Here is a 22963-nt window from a genome sequence, read left to right as displayed (position 1 = left end):
CTGAGGGAGGAGCAATACTGTTACGCTGTGGTAACTGCCCTGGGACACTCACCTGGATATACGCCATACACACAGTGCCTTAAGGGTCGTCAGTCCTATGAGATCGGACCCAGCACTGTGGGCATGGCTTGACATAAAAATTTCCCCTCGCTCGACCACGTCAGGTACTCTAGTTTTACGGGTGGAGTGGCATGCCGTCCAACTCCCCCCTCCATCAGGTTAAAAGAGCAGTCAATTCAATATTCCAAAACCATGCCAGGGTCGTCAACGAAAGAAGAAGAAGGGAAAGGGGAAAATTTATAAGGAGGAGGAGTAAAGGAGTGAAAGGTCCCAATGTTCAGTTGGATCCACAGCAGAGAGTATAGGCGTAAAGGGGCATACTCTCTCTGCAGTGGATCCCTAAGCCCCCCAAGGAAAGGCAATACCAGGTGGTAAATACACACAGCATATGGTATATTTTCGTTCTAAAAATATTTGTATAGCTACTGCTTGCAAGTTAGTTTATATTTGAAAACTGGTATGCGGGTTGTCACTGCAGATCATAAGTAGTGCACCCCAATGGCTTCTGTTGTAAGGAATATTTTCTGAATGGTATGATGAAAACTCCTTTGGACAGGGAATGTTATGATTGCCCAGCATAGTTTCTTGAAATGCGACACAAATTGGATTAAAGTCATGAATTAGTACTTTTAATTCTTCCCATTTACTTCTAAGTCCTTGGCAATTCCATTGAATGATGGATGAAACCTTGTTATTTTTTGGGTCCTCTGACAATGAGGTGCCTTTGGATTAATTTTGAGAATTTTTGTTTAGAGATTAGGATGATTTCTTGGAATCTCCCAACTAAATTAAATTCAATTATTATGTGAGGAATAAACATTTGCTCTCTGCTGCTTTCCACTTCCATCTCCTCTACATTCTGCTTTTGACTATTTCCCATTCACTTCCACGGCCACCACCTGACAATACGTGGTTTAGATGTAATCTAAACTACATGGCCACTCTTACTATTTCTGCTGTCAGCTACCGTAATAATAATTTTCTTATACCGAGAACTTCCGTACTCAGTATAGGACCTATTATATCCTGTGCAGATGCTGCCCATTTCAGTCATCCCGTCCCTTTTCATTTCCTTCTTCTCTACCCACCTGACACAGGTGATAATAGCACCTCAAACAATGTTAAGTTAGGTTTCAATTAGAAAATACATTCATTTTACTGTAAGATATATCACTAGAATTGAGAACTGCACTGACAGAGACAGACCCCCAAACAGCCACACCAGTTAGGCCATTCTTTGTCACTGGTTTAGAGGGCTAACATTACAATAATTCATTCAAACAATTTCCTATAATAACTTCAATGATGCAGCAACCGTTTTTCTCAAGCTTTCATTTCGCCATTCAATCTTTAGCCGACATGGCAGTTAATACATATGCTCAAGTCATTATATGCACAAATGTCGTAAATTGTAACTACTTTGGCAATGACGAAATGAAGATATTTGAAAAAATACTCTGAAAAATGGTCTCATACTTTGTCTTTATCCTACAGATGAGAAAGAAAAACCAGTAATAAATGAAGAAACTACAGAATTGACCAATACAACAGAAAGGTCAACTGAGCACGTAAAAGCAACAGATCTAAATGCGGATTCAAGAGAGATTGAAAGCACAAATAAACTGGGCAATTCAACTACAGTGAATCAACGACCAGAAAAACACAGCAAAGGTAAAAAATACAAGCTAATATACAGTTACTCAGATCAGGTTAGAATTAGACATAACACGATGAAACCATAAGAATGATACGCTGAACAACATAATTTAACTGGTTGAAAACAATAATTTTTTGTGAATACTTTTTTTCAGAACTGCCGATTCAACAAAATATTTATGATCCACACTGATAATGAAGTAACTGCGTCCCTCTTTCTCGGTTTCCTCTGACGTTAATCTCTTCTTGAATGTATCAAGTTAGACGCAAAATCTTACCTCCCTTTATGAAGAAGGGGTACAGCCTGGCATAACATTAAAATTCAGTTTTCGAGGATCGAGACCACGCACTTTATGGTAGATTTGTCTGTTTCCATCGAGGAAATTATGTTCCAAGACATAAAAATTATCTAAAAAGTTTAGAAAAGCACGGGGTTACAAATTCCTTGCCTAGTAAGGGTCAAAGAATTTTGATGTATTTTCTTCAGATTAAAAGACTTACTTTATTCCATCAGCTTTTCTATTGTGTGTTGTTCGATAGTAAGCAGTTCAATAACTGTTTTCTTTTTTTATTTTTCGTATTTAAAAATGATCCTAAGATATTAAGGAAATATTTCAGAAGCCGCACATGTTAGGATTGCAATAGGATTTGAATAAGGTTAGTTTTATGTAATTAGTAATATCATATGAATACTTACATATATACATGCATATACAAAAATTAATTATATAATATATATGATTATTTACATACATACATGCATCTATATACATATATATTATTATTATTATTATAAAGTTAAGATTTACCAGCCCAATGAGTCTAACCAGACTCTTACAGTGCTGGCCCGAAATCATTCGGGAAGGAATGGAATATGAAGTTTAGGCTTGAAGCCAAGCACTGGAATCCATAGGGATTATTCAGCGCTTTAATGAAACTGGTTTGACATGAATATTTGTTGATGATTTTATAAACTAAATAAATACAGGCGATTTTAAAATTATGATAAAAACGGATATCAGTCAATAAAAATTATAACTTCGCATTTCGTGAATGCAAACAAGAGTAAAAAACTTATATATACATGTACCATACACATACTCATATTCATATAAGTATGCTTATATAAACAACAATTTCATTAAAAAGATTAATGTCTCTAAGGAATCCAACAATTCTATTAACAGCTACATCCGGACCAAGCAGTTCTACTATATCCCTGCCCACTAACCCATGTCTCTGTCGTGCCGCAGAATACTTATGGCAATGGCATATAATGTGTTCCACAGTAAGAGGAGAGTCACACTGCATACAGACTGGTGCAGGTACCCCCTCCAACAGGAATCGGTGGGTCAATCGAGTATGGCCAATTCTTAGACGACATAATACAGTTTCTACCCTACGATTTTGTTGGAAACCAGAGGGCCAATGTTCAATACTTTGTCGGATCTTCTTGTACTTTTTATTGTTGGTCAGATAGGGAGATGACCAACGTGCTTGCCATTTATTTTTAACATATGAACGAATAGTCCATTTCATGTCAGTGGAAGGAATATGGTGGAAGAGAATGCCTTCTTTATTAATGACATCTCTTGCTTCATGGTCAGCAAGTTCATTACCAGCAATACCCACATGGAAGGAACCCAGCAAAACTGGACAGATTTGAATTTGGAGGCAAGCCTATATAACCATTCTTGAATACGTTGAACAATTGGATGTTTAGGGTTATACTGCTGAATGGCCATGAGTGCACTATAAGAATCTGAGTAAATGGTGAAATTATTACCCGGTAGAGTAGAAGCAATCTCCAGAGATTTGGCTAATGCAGTCAATTCAGCTGTAAAAATGGATGCATTATTTGAAAGTCTGCCCACATACGAGTTATTACTATGAACAACAGCACAACCAACACCACTTGATGTCTTTGATCCATCAGTGAAAAGTTTAACAGAACCCGAATGCTTTCGGTCATGATCAAGAAAACAAGCCTTCACTTCTTGGACATTAACAGATTTTTAACAGCAGTTTTTTTACAGACCGATGGTTCTGGGGTCAACCAAGGAGGCAGCTTAGAGCAATGTATTGCCTTAATTTTTTGGTCTTTAATAGGCACACTGTCAGCTGCAGCATTAATTCTCACATGAAAGGCTTGGATACTCTAGCATTTGCAAACTGCTGTGAATCGTTTTGGTTAAGGATAGATGCTGCCGGGTTTTCTGGGGAACCTCTTAGTTTGAACATATACCGCAGTCCCAGTTCCTCTCGACGTAAGTCTAGAGGGAGCTCTTCTGTGTCGGTATATAAGCTTTCAACTGGAGATGTTTTGAATGCTCCAGAACATATTCTCAGACCAGCATGATGAACTACATCCAACTCCTTAAGCTTGCTTGCACTTGCTGAAGAGTAGACTTGGCAACCATACTCAAGCTTTGATTTACATAAAGAGTCATATAACCGTAAAAGTGACCTCTTATCAGCACCCCAATTAAAACCTGAAACTACTTTTAAAATGTTAAGGGACTTCTTCACCTTAATTTTCAAAGAGTCAATATGACTACCCCATGTTAGTTTCTTATCAAAAATCATTCCTAAAAACTTCACCTCCTCCTCATATGGTATTAGTGTGTCTTTCAACCTAATATTTGGGATGGTTTCCTTTCGGGTACACCTAGTAAAACGAACTGCCACAGTTTTACTAGGGGCGAATCGAAAGCCATTGTCATCAGCCCAATTGCTGATTGCATTAACTGACTTTTGCAGAAAATTACAAGCTGCAACAGCATCATAACTAGTGACATAAATAGCAAGGTCATCTACAAACAAAGATGTCTTTACTGAGGAGACACACATTCAACAATGCTATTTATAGCCACAGCAAATAAAGTGACACTCAACACACTGCCTTGTGGGACACCGCCCTCCTCTAGCTCAAAAGCATTAGACAAGGTGTTTCCAATTCTTACTTTAATGAGTCTTTCACTTAGAAATGACCTGATGAAATTTAACATATTACCTCGTATTCCCATGTCATGAAGCTGCTTAATTATACCAAAACGCCAAGTAGTGTCATAAGCTTTTTCAAGGTCGAAGAAGACTCCTATAGTCTGACAGCGTTTTGAGAAACCTTGCTGAATTTGGGTTGATAATCTTATTAGTGGGTCCACAGTGGAACGATTTCTCCTGAATCCAAATTGGACAGATGATAACAAACCATTTTTTTCTAGATGCCACATCAATCTAGAATTCACCATTTTCTCAAACAATTTGCATACACAACTTGTAAGAGATATTGGCCGATAGCTTGTAGGAAGATGAGGATCTTTCAATGGTTTTCTTTATGGGAACAATGATTGCAATCTTCCAAGAAGGGGGGAGAGTACCAGTTTCCCATATTTTGTTAAAAATTTTAAGAAGATAAGATTTAGCCGATTCTGGGAGATTTTTCAGCATGCTGTAAAGAATGTTATCATTCCCAGGGGATGCTGATACAGATGATGACAGGGCATCCCTTAATTCCCTCAAAGTTAATTTGGAATTATAAGATTCACCATTTCCAGAATTTAAATTAAGGGAAATGGCTGAATTCCTAATATTCTGGAACCGAGTTGAATAGTTCCTGGAACTCGATACTTTGGAGAAATGCTCACCCAGTTTTTCAGCAACTTCATTAGGCTTGGTGACAAGGTCTCCATTGATTTTCAAACAGGGTGTTGGTGTTGGAACATACTTGCCACTTAGCTTTCTAATCTTTTTCCAGATCAATCTGGTTGGGGTCTTGGAATTTATGCCATTTATATAAAAAAGCCAGGATTCTCTTTTTACTTTTTTAAAATATTTTCGTTGTTTTGCCATAGCTCGTTGGTAAATAGATTTTGCTGTTGCAGACTGACTGGATTTATAACGCCTGTAACATTTCCTGGTAATTTTCCTCAAATTACCACAGGTTTTATCCCACCAAGGGACAGCAGGTCTGTGTGGTTTCCCTTTGGTTTTAGGTATTGAATTTTCAGCACTATTTAATATTTCGGAGGCAAAGTACTCATAAGCCTTTATATGGCATTTGAAGGATTCAAATTCCTGGGATAGGTTAATGCCTTCTTGAAATTTTACCCAATCTGCTTCCTTTTCCTTCCATTTGATAGGACAAATCGAGGGGGCATTTCTCACAAACTTAAGATGAATGGGAAAGTGATCACTGTCATGTAGATACTCATCTACAGACCAATTAAAATCAAGATAGAGAGAAGAAGAGCAAATACTTAAGTCTATAGCAGATGAACCACCTGTGTAGAGATTATGGTATGTCATAGTACCATCATTAAAAAGTGTAAGATCATTATTATTAACAATGTCATCAATGATCCTACCCTCTGTGTCTAAAAAATCTCCACCCCAAAGTGGATTATGAGAATTAAAATCACCAAGTAGTAAAAAAGGAGGAGGTAGTTGATTGATTAATCCTTGAATGTCCCCAAGAGTGAACCTACATCTTGGGGGAAGGTAAAGAGAGCAGATTGTGATTTCACGGTCAAAAGTAGCCCGGATAGCAATTGCTTGAAGCTGGGTGTTCAGGGGAACCATAAAATGTTGCAATGCTTTAGTAATAATTATTGCAACACCTCCATGGGCGCGTATCCCCATCAGTGGGGTTCATTTTGTAGATTTCATAATTTACACCTGGATTGTATACTGAATCCCCCAATTTAGTTTCTTGAAGACATACAACCCCTGGTTATGCTCACTCAGTAATACCTTTAATATTTCTGAACGAGTCCTTAGTCCTTTACAGTTCCATTGTAAAATGTCCAGATTGAATTTTAGTGCTAGGATCTACCAAGGGAAATTCTATATTGATCTATACTAGTTTTTTGTTTATTTTCCTTATGGACTTTATAAGAGTTTCTTTAGATAGTCTTGAGATATGTGGCTTATGATTATGTTTTTTATTAGTTTTTTGATATGGAGGAGAGTGGACTTCCACTACTATTTTTCTTTTTATCCAAGGAACTTGATTCCTTGGTTGTTTCAGGGGCAGGAGCATCTTCATTTTTGTTATATTTTTTATGGGGTTTGGATATCTCCACCTTTTGAGCAGGTGGAGGAGAGGATGAAGGAGTTCTCTCTCTCTTTGGCCTTCTAGTTTTTTCTTGTTCCATTACATCATGGGTTTCTTGCTGAAGAGATGGAATAGACACAGGGAGGATTTCATCATCTGGAGAGGAGTCTATAACAGCAGGCACATCTTTCTTGGATAGGGGTGCTTCAACCCTAGCCGGCCTGTCATCTAGATCAGATGACTGGGTTTCAATAGTTCTAGTTTTGACTGCAGGTATAGGTGCTTTAGTTTTCATGGGGGCTACAGAATTTAGAGCCATAGCATAGGTCTTTGTCTGACCAATTAACTTCCTGGCGTAACTAATACTTATATGTTCAGCATTAGCTTTACATATAGCTGCCTCTTCATGTTTATACTGGCTGCACTTTTTATTGAATGGGGTATGATTCTCTTCACAGTTAATACATTTTGGATGTTTCGAACAAGGACCATGTTCAGGAGCCGAGCAATTATTACAAACTTTATCGTTTTTACAGAATCTGGATGGATGGCCATATTGAAAACAGTTGTAGCACTGCAGAGGTTTGGATAAAAATGGTTTGACTTTGACCCTTTCGTTTCCAAAAATTGATGTAAGATGGTACATCAGAGTCCTCAAATGTTAAAATAACCATATTTGCCTTTGGAACCTTTTTTATCTTCCATACAGAAGTTGGACTGATTTCTAATATTTCTCTTTCTGTCAGTTCACAAAGGTCTCTATCAAATACCACTCCTTTACCATAACTAAAATTCATGTGTGGTCTAATTTCTTTTATCATATCATCTTTCTCGAAATTCTTCATTGTCAGCATGTATGACTGTGTCTTTGATTTAGCATGAATTAGGACACTGCCTTTGCCAAACCTTGAGATGTTCCCCATGTCAATACAGCCAACCTTTTTTTGGATGTATCTGCCAAATTTGTAGTAATTATAATTTTCCTCCCTAGCAGTTACTACCAACCACATTGGAGGTTTTGGTGTTCTTTCAAAAGTGTTGTCGTCATTCAAATTTGGCTGAGCCACTTGTACCCATTGTGATGGTCTGTAAATATCCATATTTTTAGGGGCCCTGTCAGTCAGTGCTCCCTTGACAATCTTTTTACAAATTGTTATGTTATTGATACTGCTGCTGGCTTTGAGTGCAGCTTCATGTTTTTCAAAAGTCAGCCATGCCTCCCATTTTTTCTCACTTTCATCGTAGTTCATCCTCAATTCTTCTATTTTGCCATAACTACCAAACGAAGCAGAGAGCGTCTCATAGTCACATTCCAAGGGAATGTGCTTTACATGCAACACCCTCAAACTATCCACTGTGTTCCCACAATGGTTTCTTTTCAATTTGTGATGACTACCCTGAGAGGTAGTAACCACCACTGGGAGGGCATTCCATATCCACGGTCAAGTTCATGTCACGGGTCGTCATCAGTGCCAAATCATCATCAAAAGGACCAGGGGTACTAGAATCCTTGTGGTTACTAGTCATAAAAGCTTTATTTTAAAAAAAAGAGAAAAATTAAACCTGAAAATATTAAAAAAATATCATCAGCCTTTCATAAAGTTTATTCTTCCACCAATGGCACAAGTGAGAGCCGACTCCCAAATGTCCGCGTCCCTACCCTACCCCACTGGGGATGGCACAACATGGTTAGAGTGGCGCAAGTGTAAGCCAAACCCGCTTGCTAGGACTGAGAATATTACAAGAATACAATCATCCCCACCCTAACCATGTTATGGGCAAACCGGAAAGAATGCCGAGAGTCCTATCCCCAGGACTAGACCCCCCTGGAATCCGTGGTCCAGCCCTGAAGAATAGTTCCGCCCTTGAGTTATCAATCTGATATCTCTCAGGTCCGAACATTATTGGGTAGTTGATGATCCTACCACAGCTCCCACTATTTAGCTTCAGATATAAACCCAATCCCAGCTATGATATCTTTTCCCATTCGTCAGGTCCAATAGATTTTACTGAAGGTGGAAAATTCCACAATATTACTCCAAATGAAAATATACAAAAAAATATGAGACTCTTGGACTCAAACCCAGGAACTAATTCCTGGGGTTCAAGAGCCCCCTCACCACGTCAAGGTGGTCCCATATCGAGGGGGGAAATCATTCGGGAGGAAATTATTTTAAAAATACACTCATAAAATGTTATGTCTAAAACTGGAAATGGTTGGAATTGAAGTTAATGAATTATAATAAATTAATGATAAATGAGGGGATTGTTAAGTGATATATGAGGTTGGAATTAAAAATATGAATTGAACTTATAAAAGACTAAAATAGATAAAAATTACAAAAGTCATCTATTTAAAACGGTATATGTTAAATCTTATTGATCAAATTAGTCTTTTTTAAAAATATTAATACTCTATATAAAGAAAAATGATCTGATTCTGATAGTATTTCTGAATGATTTATTGCCTAAATATAAATTTCTTTCTCTATTAAAAATTAGGCATTCACATAAAATATGCTTGACTGTTAAAATTGTATTGCACACATTGCAATGAGGGATGTTCCCTTGTGGAGTTATCATTAAATACTCATGAGTTAGTCTTGTGTGGCCTATTCGTAATCTTGTTAATATTACTTCAGCTCGTTTTTCATTTTGTACTGATGTATTCTACAAGTCTACTTTCTGTTTGATGCACTTTAATTTATTGGTGTCTGCTTCACTATCCCACAGATTTTGCCATTTTGTTTTTATACACTGCTTCACTGAGTTTATATAATCTGTAGCAGGCAATTTATTGTCAAAAATTGGTGAATTTATCCCAAACTTGGCCTTTTCATTACCTTGGATTCCAACATGGGCAGGAATCCAGCATATTTCAATTTCAACCCCACGTGAATATAATTTATTGATGATTTGTTTAATTTCCTTTACTAAAGGGTTCTTATGTGAATAACTCTTGAGGGATTCAATTGCGCTTCTTGAGTCAGAATATATTACAAATTTAGTATTCAGTTTATTATTTGACAATTTTATTTGATTGATTGCCAATATAATTGCTGTTAACTCAGCAGTAAAGACAGTTGCTTCAATTGGCAATGAATTCTGACTTATTTTGCATGATGACACTGCAGCACAACCAACTCCTGCAGAAGATTTGGATCCATCAGTGTATATTGCTTTATGTGGGCCTTTACTTCGAATGTGTTCTAATGTATACTGTTTATAGCGATCTGAAGTATAATCTTGCTTTTTTGACAGATGATAAAGGTTAGAACATACTTTGATTTTCTTCATCATCCATGGAGGTGGAGAATTTGAGGGTGGGAGTATATTTACTCTAACACCAATAGATTCCAATTACCTATTAGCTCTTATTGGAAAAGGTGGTTCGTGATTTTAATAAATATATCTCGCATGGCAAATAGTTTTTTTGTGGGGGAATCAGTGGACGTTATCTTTAAAGCACTTCTCATTGTTACAAGGTCACGATGTAAGGATAATGGGGGTTCGCCACTTTCACAACATACTGAAGTGTTTGGAGAAGATTTAAAGGCTTCACTACAAAGTCTCAAACCTCGAGTGTGGATAGAGTCTAAGGACTTCAAAGTACTTTGTGATGCTGACCCGTAAATTGGACTTTCAAAATCTATTTTGGATAAAACTAGTGCTTTATATATCATAAGCAATGTTTGTCTCTTAGCTCCCCAAGTAGTATGATTGATTGGTTGGTTTTATAAAGTTTAGGTGTAACACCAAGCACTGGGGCAGCAAAGGCCATTCAGCGCTTACTGTATAACTATGAAATTATAAAACGTGTTATATCATATAAAGCAGGTTTATTTCTTTGAGATAATTTACTATATTTTGAAATGGGGCATTTTCTCCCAATAGTTCTTCAAGTGGTATGTTATATATATTGTTGGATCTTCGTTTTCTTTCGAATTTATTGCATTTAGTTAGTAGATGACGGACTGTGACCAGAGTACGACAATGGTCACAGTAAGGGGCCTGTCTTTCCTCACCTTGCAGCATCAAGTATTTGTGTGTTAAGTATGTATGTCCTATTCTTAATCTTGTTAATATGACATCTTCCCTTCTTTGACATTGTTGTCTATTCCAAGGTTTTACAGATGGTTTAATATGCTTTAATTTATGATTCAATTCTAGCCATTCTTTTTCCCATTTTGATTGACAGTATTCATTAATTGTTGTTTTAATGTCATTGTAAGGTATTTGTATTTTTTTGATAGACTCCTTTTTTACTGCCTTTTTGGCTTCTTTATCCACCTCTTCATTACCCTTTATGCCCACATGGGAAGGGACCCAACAGAGTTTTATATTTATAGATTTCCGTTTTACTATTATATCTATCCACTCTCTTATTTCTTCAATTACGGGATGAGAAACTGTGTATTGTCTTAGCGCTTCTAAAGCACTGTAAGAATCCGTGTATATTACAAAGGTATCGTTTGCCTTTCCCACCATAAAGGTATATTTTATAGCCTCTAATATAGCATTAATCTCTGCAGTGAATATCGAGCATATTTTTGGAATTTTTTCCCTTATTTTTATATTTTTTGTTACTACAGTATAGCCTACACCCTCCTTCGACTTGGAACCATCTGTATAAATACTAATATCCCGTTTATGTTTTTCCTGGTGTGACAGAAATTCACTCTTCAATTGTGCATCTGTTACCTTCTTATTAAATGATTTCTCACAGATTTCTATTTTAGCATGTCTCCACGGAGGTATTTTAGAAGTTGTTATTTTTTATATGCTGCTTGTTCCTAATTTTAGATGTTCTATATCAGGTTTTAATCTATTCTCCAATGGTTTAGAGGCTCTTGGTTTATTGTCATAATTATTTGTTATGTTCTTCATATATTTGGTGTTTGGATTATCATTAAGGTTATTTATTTTAGCTATGTATTTTAATCCCATTTCTTCTCTTCGTACTTTCAGGGGATCTATTCCTGCTTCTACATACAGACTTTCCACGGGGGAAGTTCTGCAGGCTACAGTGCATAGTCTAATACCCATGTTATGTATGACATCGTTTTGTTAATAAGGTTTTAGAAGCACTACCATATACTTGACATGCATAATCAAGTTTACTTAGACAAAGAGCCTTATATACTTTTATCAGAGAGGTTCTATCAGCACCCCACTCATTATGCGCAATTACTTTTATTATATTTAAGGATTTTCTTACTTTTATCGCCAGTTGTTCTATATGTTCTTTATATGTAAGTTTTTTATCAAGTATTACACCGAGGAATTTTATCTGATCATCATATTCAATTATATCATTATTTATAAATAAAGTAGGAATTAATTCCTGTTTTCTTGATCTTGTAAATCTGACAGCTTTTGTTTTTTGCGGAGAAAATTTAAAACCCTTGTTATCGGCCCATTTTTTACCCTATTTATGGCTGCTTGCAATCTGTTGCTTATGTCCAGCGCTATATATGACGAAGTCATCTACAAAAAGGGATCCTTGGACTCCTGGCGGGATCATTTTAATTATCTCATTTATTGCTATTGCAAACAACGCCACGCTTAGTACACTACCTTGGGGGATTCCTTCCTCCTGGATAAATGAATCAGAGATTTCTGCCCCCACTTTCACTTTTATATATCTTTCAGATAGGAATTCCCTAATATATTCATATAAATTGCCTCCTATTCCCCATTCTATCAATTTTTTTAAAATCCCTCCCCTCCAGGTGGTATCATATGCCTTCTCTAAATCAAAAAATACTCCTATTGTTTGTTTTTTACCAACCATTGCATTTTGTATCTCTCTTGTAATCATTAAGAGGGGATCTATGGTACTTTTATTTTTCCTGAATCCAAACTGGCTGTTTGACAATAGCTGTTTATTTTCTAATACCCATATTAGTCTGTTATTCACCATTTTTTCAAATATCTTACTTAGACAACTAGTAAGGGCTATTGGCCTATAGCTGCTTGGTGACTCTGGGTCTTTTCCTGGTTTTAAGCCTGGTATGATTAAAGATTCTTTCCAGGTTTTAGGTATGCTGTGAGAGTGCCATAATTCATTTAAAATTTCTAATAAAAAGGTTTTGCTTTCTTCTGGTAGGTTTTTTATCATTTCATATCTAATGTTGTCTTCCCCTGGAGCTGTTGGACTTGCAAGTTTCAGGACATTTTCCAGTTCTTCCATGGTGAAAGGAAGATTATAGATTTCCTGATTATTAGATTTTATTGGTAATAAGGGACATAATTTTTTATTTTAATTGGAATTTCTTTGTATAATTCGAGATACTAGATGTTTTGGCGAAACATTTTCCAATTCATTTGCGACTACTTTGGGATTTGAAATATATTTGTTTTCTACTTTTAATGTAGGTAATGGTTTTGGCCGATATCTACCCTGCAGTTTATTTATTTTCTTCCAGATTTCTTTGTCTTGAGTTTTAGAATTTATATTATTAATATATTTTTTCCACGAATTTCTTTTGGCTATCTTGAATATTCTTTTCTGCTTTGCTTTAGCTCTCAAATATGCAATTCTATTGGCATCACATTTATGTCTCAGATATCTTCTAAAGCATGTTCTCGTAATCTTCCTTGCTGTTTACATTCTTCATTCCACCAGGGTACCAGTGGTCTAGTCGGATTGCCTGAGGTAACTGGAATAGTTTCATTTGCTTTATCATCTATTGTTTTTTACTAGATGTTCATAAGCATCTATGTGGTTTGTAAAGTCAGATAGTTTTTTGTTAATCACCGTTTTCTCTTTATATAAATTCCAATTTGCTTCTTCCATTTTCCTCTTCGGTATATATGTTATATTCGAATTATTTTTTAGCTCAATTTGTATTGGCCAGTGGTCACTCCCAAATAAATTATTATTTACTTTCCAACTGAAATCTGTGGCAATTTCTGGGGAACATAAAGTGATGTCTATTGCAGAGGTGCTATTATGATAAACATCAAATCTTGTTGGAGAACCATCATTTAAAATAATCAAATTTTTGTTATCTATAAAATCTAGGACAGTGTTTCCTCTCCTGTCAGATGATGTACTTCCCCACATGGGATGTTTGGCGTTGAAGTCACCTACTAATAAGTAAGGTTTTGGTAATTGTTCTATTAGATTTTCTAAGTCTTCCACTTGTAATGGTCTATTATTTCCAAGATGATCTATTAAGCGACTTTCTAACGACGGTTCCATATATATTGAGCATATTGTTATTTTTTTTTCTAGGAATACTTGAACTGCACATGCCTGTATTACCGAGTTAATCCTAACAGGTTGGCATTTGATTGAAGAATGCGTTATGATTGCAGTTCCTCCTTGGCTGTTGTCATTTAAAATTTGTGTTGATTTCCACACATTATAATTTATGCCAGCATTGAGAACATTGTTACCTATTTTAGTTTCCTGTAAGCAAATAATATTTGCATTACATTCTCTAATTAGTGATTTTATGTTTTCATTATTTGATACGTATCCTCTAATATTCCACTGTAAAATAGACATTTTAAGAAGGTTTAGGGTTTTGTTTTAGTATCTTTATTTGTTTTCCTAAACTTTGAATTTTATTGAAGTTGTATAATTTTGCTGTACTTTGTTCTTCTTTTGGTGGGTGATGTATTTCTGCTATTGTTTTCTTTATTGGCTGAAGAGTCTCAGATGTTCTTTTTATTAGAGGTGCATTTAAATGGCTTTTGCTCTTGGGTTCTATTTCAATACTTTCTTCAATTTTATCTGATGTTTTAACTTTCTCTTTTATTTGGGTTTTTCTTTTTTCATTTTTTGTTTGCAAGCAATTTTCGTTGACTTTGTCTTCTCGGTATTCATTTTTATCCATATAGATTTTGGGTCTTACTGATTGTTTAATTTGTTTTTTGGATTTGGGTGGGGTTGTTTCAAGTAGTCTTTTTTTGTCTTTTGAATTAGCTCTTGTGTTTTGCTTGTCCTCCTTGGTTTTGGGTGGAGTTCTCTCTAAAGGCCTCTTTTTATCTTTAGCTTCCAGCTCATTATAATTATCTTGTAATATTTCAGTTATATATGTATTATTCTCTTGTGTTTCTATTTCCTCCAATATCTCAAATGAATTTGAACACACAGTTGCACAAGTATCTTGATTTCTTGCTATATTAGTTTCTTGTAAAGTTATTTTTTCTTCTGATTTATCTATTAGGGGTTTGTTATTTGCTTCCATTTTTGTTTCATTCTTTGAGCTCATTGCAGCAGAGAACATTTGCTTCCTAGCGGGATCATGCATTCCTCTAACTCTCAACTCTAGTTTGGCTTCTCTTATTGGCATTCCTGATCTCTCCTGAAGTAATTTCAGTTCTGTATTGTATATATAGTACATACACTCCTTGGACCTAGCATGGTGATTTTGGCCACAGTTTACACATTTTGGTTCACCACACTTCCACTGCGTGGTATGTTTGTCAGATCCACAATATGCACAAATCGATATATTTCTGCAATTTTTCCATGTATGCCCATATTTACTGCAGTTTTGGCACTGTAGTGGTTTTGGAACATAAAGTCTCAGTTCTCTATTTTGGCCCATGATTTTAATTTTGAAAGGCAATTCTTGGCCTTCAAATTTTATTTTTGCTATTTTCAATGTCTTTTCATTACTTTGTTTACTGGTTATACTGTAAACTTCACAATCTTGTACATTGTTGTACCTTTTTTTAAGGGAATCCAGCAAAATATTTTTCTCTATTGGCTCTTCACTTTTAGGAAGTACTACAGTACCCTGTACACTGTCCATATTGTCGTGCTTTCTTATCGTTACTTTTATATTGTCTATGTTCTTTATGGTTAAATAATTTTCAGATTGATTTTTTGTAGTGGTTTCTATTAACCACTCCTGTTCTTTTATTTGTCTAAATGACATTTCTGAGGTTGGGTGCCTACTTAACAAATAATTTTCCAATCTTAATGCTGATATTTTTCTGTCAGTTTCCAAGGTCAAGAACCTTGACCAACTTCCACTCCCAAAGAGGGAGTCGAAGTGAGTCAAGGTTGGGTCAATTCTAAATTTGCTTTTTCTTTGTGGCTTGTATGGTATTAAAGTTTTAATACCAGCTTGTTCTTCATTACCTGGGTTTTCCTTAGAACAGTCCATTGCCATGCCAGAAGTCGTAGGGGTTTTTGTTTTAGTTTCCATATATATAAAGTTTAAATATTTCGTCCAGGATGAGATCCCTCTCACCAAGGAGGCCCAACTGAGGGAGGAGCAATACTGTTACGCTGTGGTAACTGCCCTGGGACACTCACCTGGATATACACCATACCCACAGTGCCTTAAGGGTCGTCAGTCCCATGAGATCGGACCCAGCACTGTGGGCATGGTTTGACATAAAAATTTCCCCTCGCTCGACCACGTCAGGTACTCTAGTTTTACGGGTGGAGTGGCATGCCGTCCAACTCCACCCTCCATCAAGTTAAAAGAGCGGTCAATTCAATACTCCAAAACCACGCCAAGGTCGTCAACGAAAGAAGGAGGAGGGAAGAGGGAAAATTTAGAGGAGGAGGAGTAAAGGAGTGAAAGGTCCCAATGTTCAGTTGGATCCACAGCAGAGAGAGTGGGCATACAGGGGCATACTCCCTCTGCAGTGGATCCCTAAGCCCCCCACCTCGTCAAGGAGTTGGGATCAGGGGGCCCAAGTAGTATGAGACAATTTTCTTATCAAATTTAAGGCACTATTACATTTATTTTTTACAAAGGCTATGTGTGCTTTCCAGTTAAGATGAGTGTCAAACACCAAGCCTAAAAATTTTACAGTATTACTAAACTGAATGAGGCTATCACCTGATTTAGATCTATGTCTTGATTCTGTTTCCATCTACTATTTTTGTAGAACATAATTGCTTGGGATTTCTCTATAGAGAGCTTATAGCCTACTGACAAAGTCCAGTTGTGGATGTTTTTGATAGCTTTATTAAGAATTCTTTGTAGATGACGAAGACTGCTTGAGGAATAATATATAGCAAAGTCATCTACATACAAGCTATTTTGTACTCCCAGTGGTAACTGCTTTACGATGTTATTAATAGCTAGAGCAAAAAGTGTTCCACTCAAAACACTCCCTTGAGGGACTCCACAATCTAAATTGAAGGAGTCAGAATATACATTATTTATTCGTGTTTGAAAAGTTATTTCATGGATAAAATTCTCTATAAAAATTGGTAAGTGCCCTCTAAAACCATTTTCGTGTAAGCACTTTAAAATTGAGTATCTCCAGGTCGTATCATATGCTTTCTGGATATCAAAGAATATGGCAACTGTAATTTGCTTACGTTCAAACCCTCTCCGTATATAATTTTCTAGATGGGAAAGTGAATCTAAAGTAGATCTTTCAGATTGTGAGCCAAATTGAGTTGAAGACAGAGTCTTATTCTTACGTAGGCACCAATTTAGTCTATAATTTACCATTTTTTCTAGCAATTTGCACAAGCAACTTGTCAGGGATATTGGTCTATAGTTATTTGGATTGCTTGGATCTTTCCCTGGTTTGACAACTGGTATGACTATAGCATGTTTCCATGCTTTTGGGAACAGGTGATTTACCCATAAATGATTATAAAGCTTCAATAAGTATGTTTTTGCTAACAGAGACAGGTTTTTTATCATCTCAAAATTTACGTTGTCTTGGCCTGGAGCAGAAGAGTTACAGTTAGATAAAGCATATTCAAATTCCTCTTCTGTGAAAATCTGGTTATAATATATATCCTCTAATGTTTCAAAATTCAATGGGCCAGCTTCTTCACAGGCTTTAATGGTTCGAAAGTGATCATCTATATTGATTATACTACTTATTGCTTGGATGTTACGCCCTAAAATATTCGAAATTGCGGTACTATCATGTACTGGTTGGCCATTATGTATTAGTGCATGTCTCTGAGATCTAATATGAGATCCATTAATTTTCCTAAATTTTTTCCAGACTTTACTTATTGAGGTTGTATCAGATATGCTAGATACATATTTTTGCCATGACATTATTTTTCCTCTAATGGCTTCCCTTCTGAAGCTTGCCGAGATCTGATTGTAATGAGGTTTTAGTAGACTGATTTCTATAGTAATGTCTACAAGTTTCTTGGCAGTGCTCTCAAAATTTAGAGGTCTTTTACTTATGGCATTAAATCTATTATGCAGGGTTTCTAATCTTCTACCTATATGTTTTTCTTGTATCAGGTGGGATAGTGTGTCAGACCACCAGGGTACTGAGTGTTTCTTGGGATTAGTAGTTGACTTAGGAATAGATTCGTCAGCAGCTGTAATTACAAAGTTTGTGAAGAAATCTACTGTCTCATCATGACCTTGTACTGCTGTAAATGGATGGATCTGGCTGGTTTTAAATTTATACTGGTCCCAGTCTGCCTTATCTACATTAAATCGTGGGACAGTTGGTGTTGGGGTATGTCCCAAACAGGATATTAAAATTGGAAAATGGTCACTGGTATATGGATCATCTAAAACATTCCAATCAAATCTGTCCACTATATTAGGTGAGCAAATACTTAAGTCTACGGATGAAAAACTTCCATGGGATTTTGAAAATTAAGTGCTAATATCTCCATCATTTAAAATGCAAAGATTATGATTGTCAATCATATGCTCAATTTTGTTACCATGTGAATCTGTTTCATTACAATATGAATCCCATAATGGGCTGTGGGCATTAAAATCTCCAACTATTAAAAAAATCATCACCTATATTCGGTAATACTTGAGGTAGATTTTGTAAATCATAATTACATGAAGGTTGGTTGTAAATATTATACAAATTAAAAGTAGAGTTGTTAATATGAAGTTTAATTCCAGATAGTTGGAATTCAGAACTATTAGTCAATATATTTTCGTAAGTAATTCGGTTATTGACGTAAATTGCTGTTCCTAATGTATTCATATCAGGAACTGGATGTGATGCTAATGTATAATTGCCTATTCTCGAGACATTTTCATTTGTATGTTGCAAGCATATTGCTATTGGTTCATATTGTTTTAATAATCTTTGAATTTCTCCTACTTGTAATCGTGTTTTTAAACCATTTACGTTCCACTGAATAATATAAGCGTTGAATGTTATTGTGGGGGAAGGCCTCTGTCAGCAGAACATTACTTCCTCTTACTTTTGTGGTTGCATACTCATGTAAAGCTGCAGGTTTCTTAATATTTGACTTTATGTTAAGTCTCTATGTAATTGCTCCTTGGGACTTTTGTTTTTGTTTTATTTTTTCCAATAAATGTTCTATGCCTCTAGCACTCGATGAGCGAGTTTTAATAAGATGGTCTACACACATGCAATCTTCGGAGTGTTTTTCTAGATTTTCCTGTTGGTTTTTAGTTTTGAATTTGATAAAATTATTAATCATATTAGTGAGGCTGCTTGTTGATGGAAGTTTCATTATATTCAACTGAACAATGAAACATTCATTACATCCACATGATTTATCATGAGTGGATAAGGCATTTCTATTTTGAGTGATTGGGGAGTGTCTTGTTTGTTTTACTGAGACTGGAGAGGAGTCTATTTCGACAGAAGCAGCTTGTTGATGAATACTGCTACTTGGTTGGGGTTGAGGATGAGTTAATGATTTTCCTCTTTGTCCTATTATGGGTGATATAGTTATATGGACAATGTTGTTATTTTCCGAGAAATCGTTAGTTTGTGAGGTGGTTAATGTTTCAGCTTCTACTTCAATACTATCTAAATTACTTTTTAGAGGGTGGGAGTCCTCTTTGTTGTCAAGTTTTTTTTATTTCGGAGGGGTCCCATTTCCAGGGTCTCGCCTTTTTCCCCTTGCTCTCTGATCTGGTGGGAAATCATCAGCAATGTCTGCATTGGAAGGTGCTGTCTCTATACATGAAGTATTGGCATCATGATCATCTAAGGATGATAGAGCAGCATACTTGTTTTTTTATTGTGGTTTCAGGTATTAGATTCCTATTTTCTAAACAAGCTTCAGATATTTGGGGAACCTTATTTTTTAACATAATTTTATATGATGGATTTCTGCTTGGGTCAAGTATCCCTCTAACTTTTAACTCAAGCTTAGCCTCTCTTTCTGCCATTCCAGTTCTACTCATCAGAAGCTTTAATTCTGTATTGTACATATAGAATGGGCATTCTTTTGACTTTGCATGGTGAGCAAGTCCACAGTTAGCACATTTAATATTTGGGCAATTCCACTCAGTTCTATGGTCTTCTGAACTGCACACTGCACATATTTCTTTATTTTGGCATTTCTTGAATGTGTGACCAAATTTACAACATTTTTTACATTGCAGTGGTTTCGGTACGTGAGGGCGTACTTCTCTGTTTTGACCAAGTATTTTAATCTTTGCTGGTAAATTTTGGCCTGTGAATTTGATTTTTGCTATTTTGATGGAGACTTCTTTTTTTTTTTGCTTGGAATTTGATATAACTCCAGATCGTGAATATTGTCATATCTTAATTTTAGGGATTCTAATATAATATTCTTTTCTGGTAATTCTTCCTCATTTTCAATTTGGGGTAGTACAACTGTACCTTGGATATAGTTGAGCATGTCATGGCTTTTCACCGTCACATTTATCCCTTGAATTTCTTTAATGTTCTGAAATGTTTCTGACTGAGCTTTTGTTGTGGCTTCAATCAGCCATTCATTAAATTTCAGTGCTCTGAAACTCATTTCTCTAGTTGGGTATAAGCTTAATAATTTGTTCTCTAAAACATAGGAGGAAATTTTCCTCTCTGTTTTGAGAACAAGAAATATGGACCAATTATCTGTCCCAAAAATATGGTCAAAATGAACTAATGTTGGGTTGGGTTTGTACATTTTTCTTTTTTTATTTTTTGTTAATGGCTCATATGGTGCCATCGTTGTTATCTTGGGCTAATTTTCTTGAGCGAATCCGGTAGCCAAGTCTAATTCCGTGCTGGGGTCATCAACATTAGGGCCTAATAATGCATACATGTATACGAAAGTGATGTTTTCAGCCAGGTAGTCCTCCACCCACCATGGAGCCCAACAAGGGAGGGGTGTGGAATGTCACATTAATGGGCCACGCCTAGAGGTTACTTCCTGGTTATACACCTGATCCCCAGCACTTGAGGTGTCGTCAGTCCGTCGAGATCCGACCCAATACTAGGGACCAAGTTTGACATAAGACTTTCCCCTCGCTCGAACACGTCAGGTACTTGAATTTTACAGGTGGAGTGGCATGCCCCAACTCCACCCTCCATCAGGTTAAAAGAGCAGTCAATTCAATAGTCCAATACCATGCCAGGGTCGTCAACGAAAGAAGAAGAGAAAGGGGAAAATTTATAAGGAGGAGGAGTAAAGGAGTTAAAGGTCCCAATGTTCAGTTGGATCAACAACAGAGAGTGTAGGCATAAAGGGGCATACTCTCTCTGCAGTGGATCCCTAAGCCCCCCACCTCGTCAAGGAGTTGGGATCAGGGGGATATACATATATAAATATATAGTATATATAATGCACATATACACATGAATTATATATTTCGCGATCAAGTTATTCATGAATTATATATACAGGATTACTTATATACATACTACATGCATATATACATGATAAGCATATATAACGTATGTAACACAATATTATATGTGTATATAAATGCATGTAAGCATTCATATAATATTACTGATTACATACAACCTAGCTCATTCAAATTCCATTGCAAGCCTAACATGTGCGGATAGTAAATTCCCGTGATGTATGCTATTACTGCACCAGCCCCGTTTTTTTTTTTTTTTTTTTTTTCTTTTTGCCGTGCCCCTAGGTAAGGTCAGCCTTCCACTATGTTTTGGGTGTGGGAAACATAATGAGATTGTTTTCAAGAAGATACTATGGTTAGTCTTTAAGATATGGAGTCCCGCTTTTTCAGGGAAGGCTGGTACACTGTTTCAGTTGGGGAACACGTGTACGGGAAGTGAAATATTTCCTTCACAGATTGGGTAGCAACACTTTTCTTAAGAGCATTTTTACGTACCCAGAAGAGACAAAAATGATTGCATTGGTTACTCTCAAACAGACACAATAGAGAAGCTGCAAGAATAAAGAAATGCATCACAATTCTTTATCCATCACCGAGCAATATCTTTGTCACAACGGATTCTACAGAGACCGTTGCAGTAAAACTGTGTTATCAAACTGCAAAAACTGTAGAGCTACAGTTATCCAAATGCAATATGTGATTAGGCTGAATATTCAATTACCATTACAACCTCAATTAATGCTTTCGTTCTTGCAACTGTCGTCAACGAAACCCATAAGATATAATTAAGAAAAACAATAAACGAAACCATAATTGACATTTTAAAGAGTACTACTGATATGGGCTTTCAATTTCACTCTCTCTCTCTCCGTCAGTGTGTGTGTGTGTGTGTGTGTGTACGCGCGCGCGCCGGGCAGGAACCAAGGTCTAAGGAAAAAGACCTTGGGAGTGACTGTGGTTGTGCTTGAGCATTTTATTCAGTACAGTAATGATAACTGAAGTGAAGGAAATTATTATGTACATATCTTCTCACATTTATCTTATTTTTAGAAAGGTCAATTCCACATAAATGCAATATACTTCCTGTGTATCGCTAACTATTTAATTTCAACTACAGAAATCATTTTACTGTGGAATCTAGATCAGCATTATAATAAAAAATTTTCTTAATAATCTCATCCTCTTTCCTTACAGATTATTGCCGAGGGGTCGAATATCAAGATGGCTTCATCAAAACTGACTTGGACTTCTTCTTCCGAATGAATAGAAGCGACGCAAGGGAATGTCTGAAAAAACAAATTCTCTCAGAGATTGAAAGGGTATTACGTCACCGGAACAGGAATAATACTGATCAGTCCTGCTTGGACTTCACCAAGGATGAGAGCCTCGATCTGGAATACCTGGAAACAAGCGATGACGTCATTCTCTGGTACCCCTTCATACACTGCAAGAACGAGAGCCAGTGCGACACTGTGCGGAGTTTCTTTGAAGGATGCGAACGCACTGTGGCCAAAGATGTGGGGAATTCTTCGCAGAATGATCTTGGGGGTGCACTCATGCCATCCCTGCCCTGGAAATGCCCGCCCTGGAAATGCCAGTTTCAGAACAGCACAAGAAATTGCAGCGCAATATTTGCGTACTTACATATCTCGAGGAACAATTCATTATTGGAGGACTGTGG

At 36.4% G+C, this 22963-nt stretch overlaps 1 protein-coding gene across 1 annotated transcript in view; it reads left to right on the top strand.

Moving 5' to 3' along the window:
* The window catches only part of LOC135226888 (uncharacterized), a gene marked incomplete at its 3' end in the record, with an annotated part of 85307 nt that extends 62344 nt beyond the window's left edge, over positions 1-22963 (top strand). The window contains 2 exon segments of the mRNA XM_064266579.1: positions 1555-1731; positions 22477-22963. Of these exon segments, the coding sequence (XP_064122649.1) occupies positions 1555-1731; positions 22477-22963 (664 nt within the window).

This window comes from Macrobrachium nipponense, chromosome 15 (genome assembly GCF_015104395.2).
Source record: "Macrobrachium nipponense isolate FS-2020 chromosome 15, ASM1510439v2, whole genome shotgun sequence".
NCBI lineage: Eukaryota > Metazoa > Arthropoda > Malacostraca > Decapoda > Palaemonidae > Macrobrachium > Macrobrachium nipponense.
This window is presented reverse-complemented; position numbering and strand designations above follow the sequence as displayed.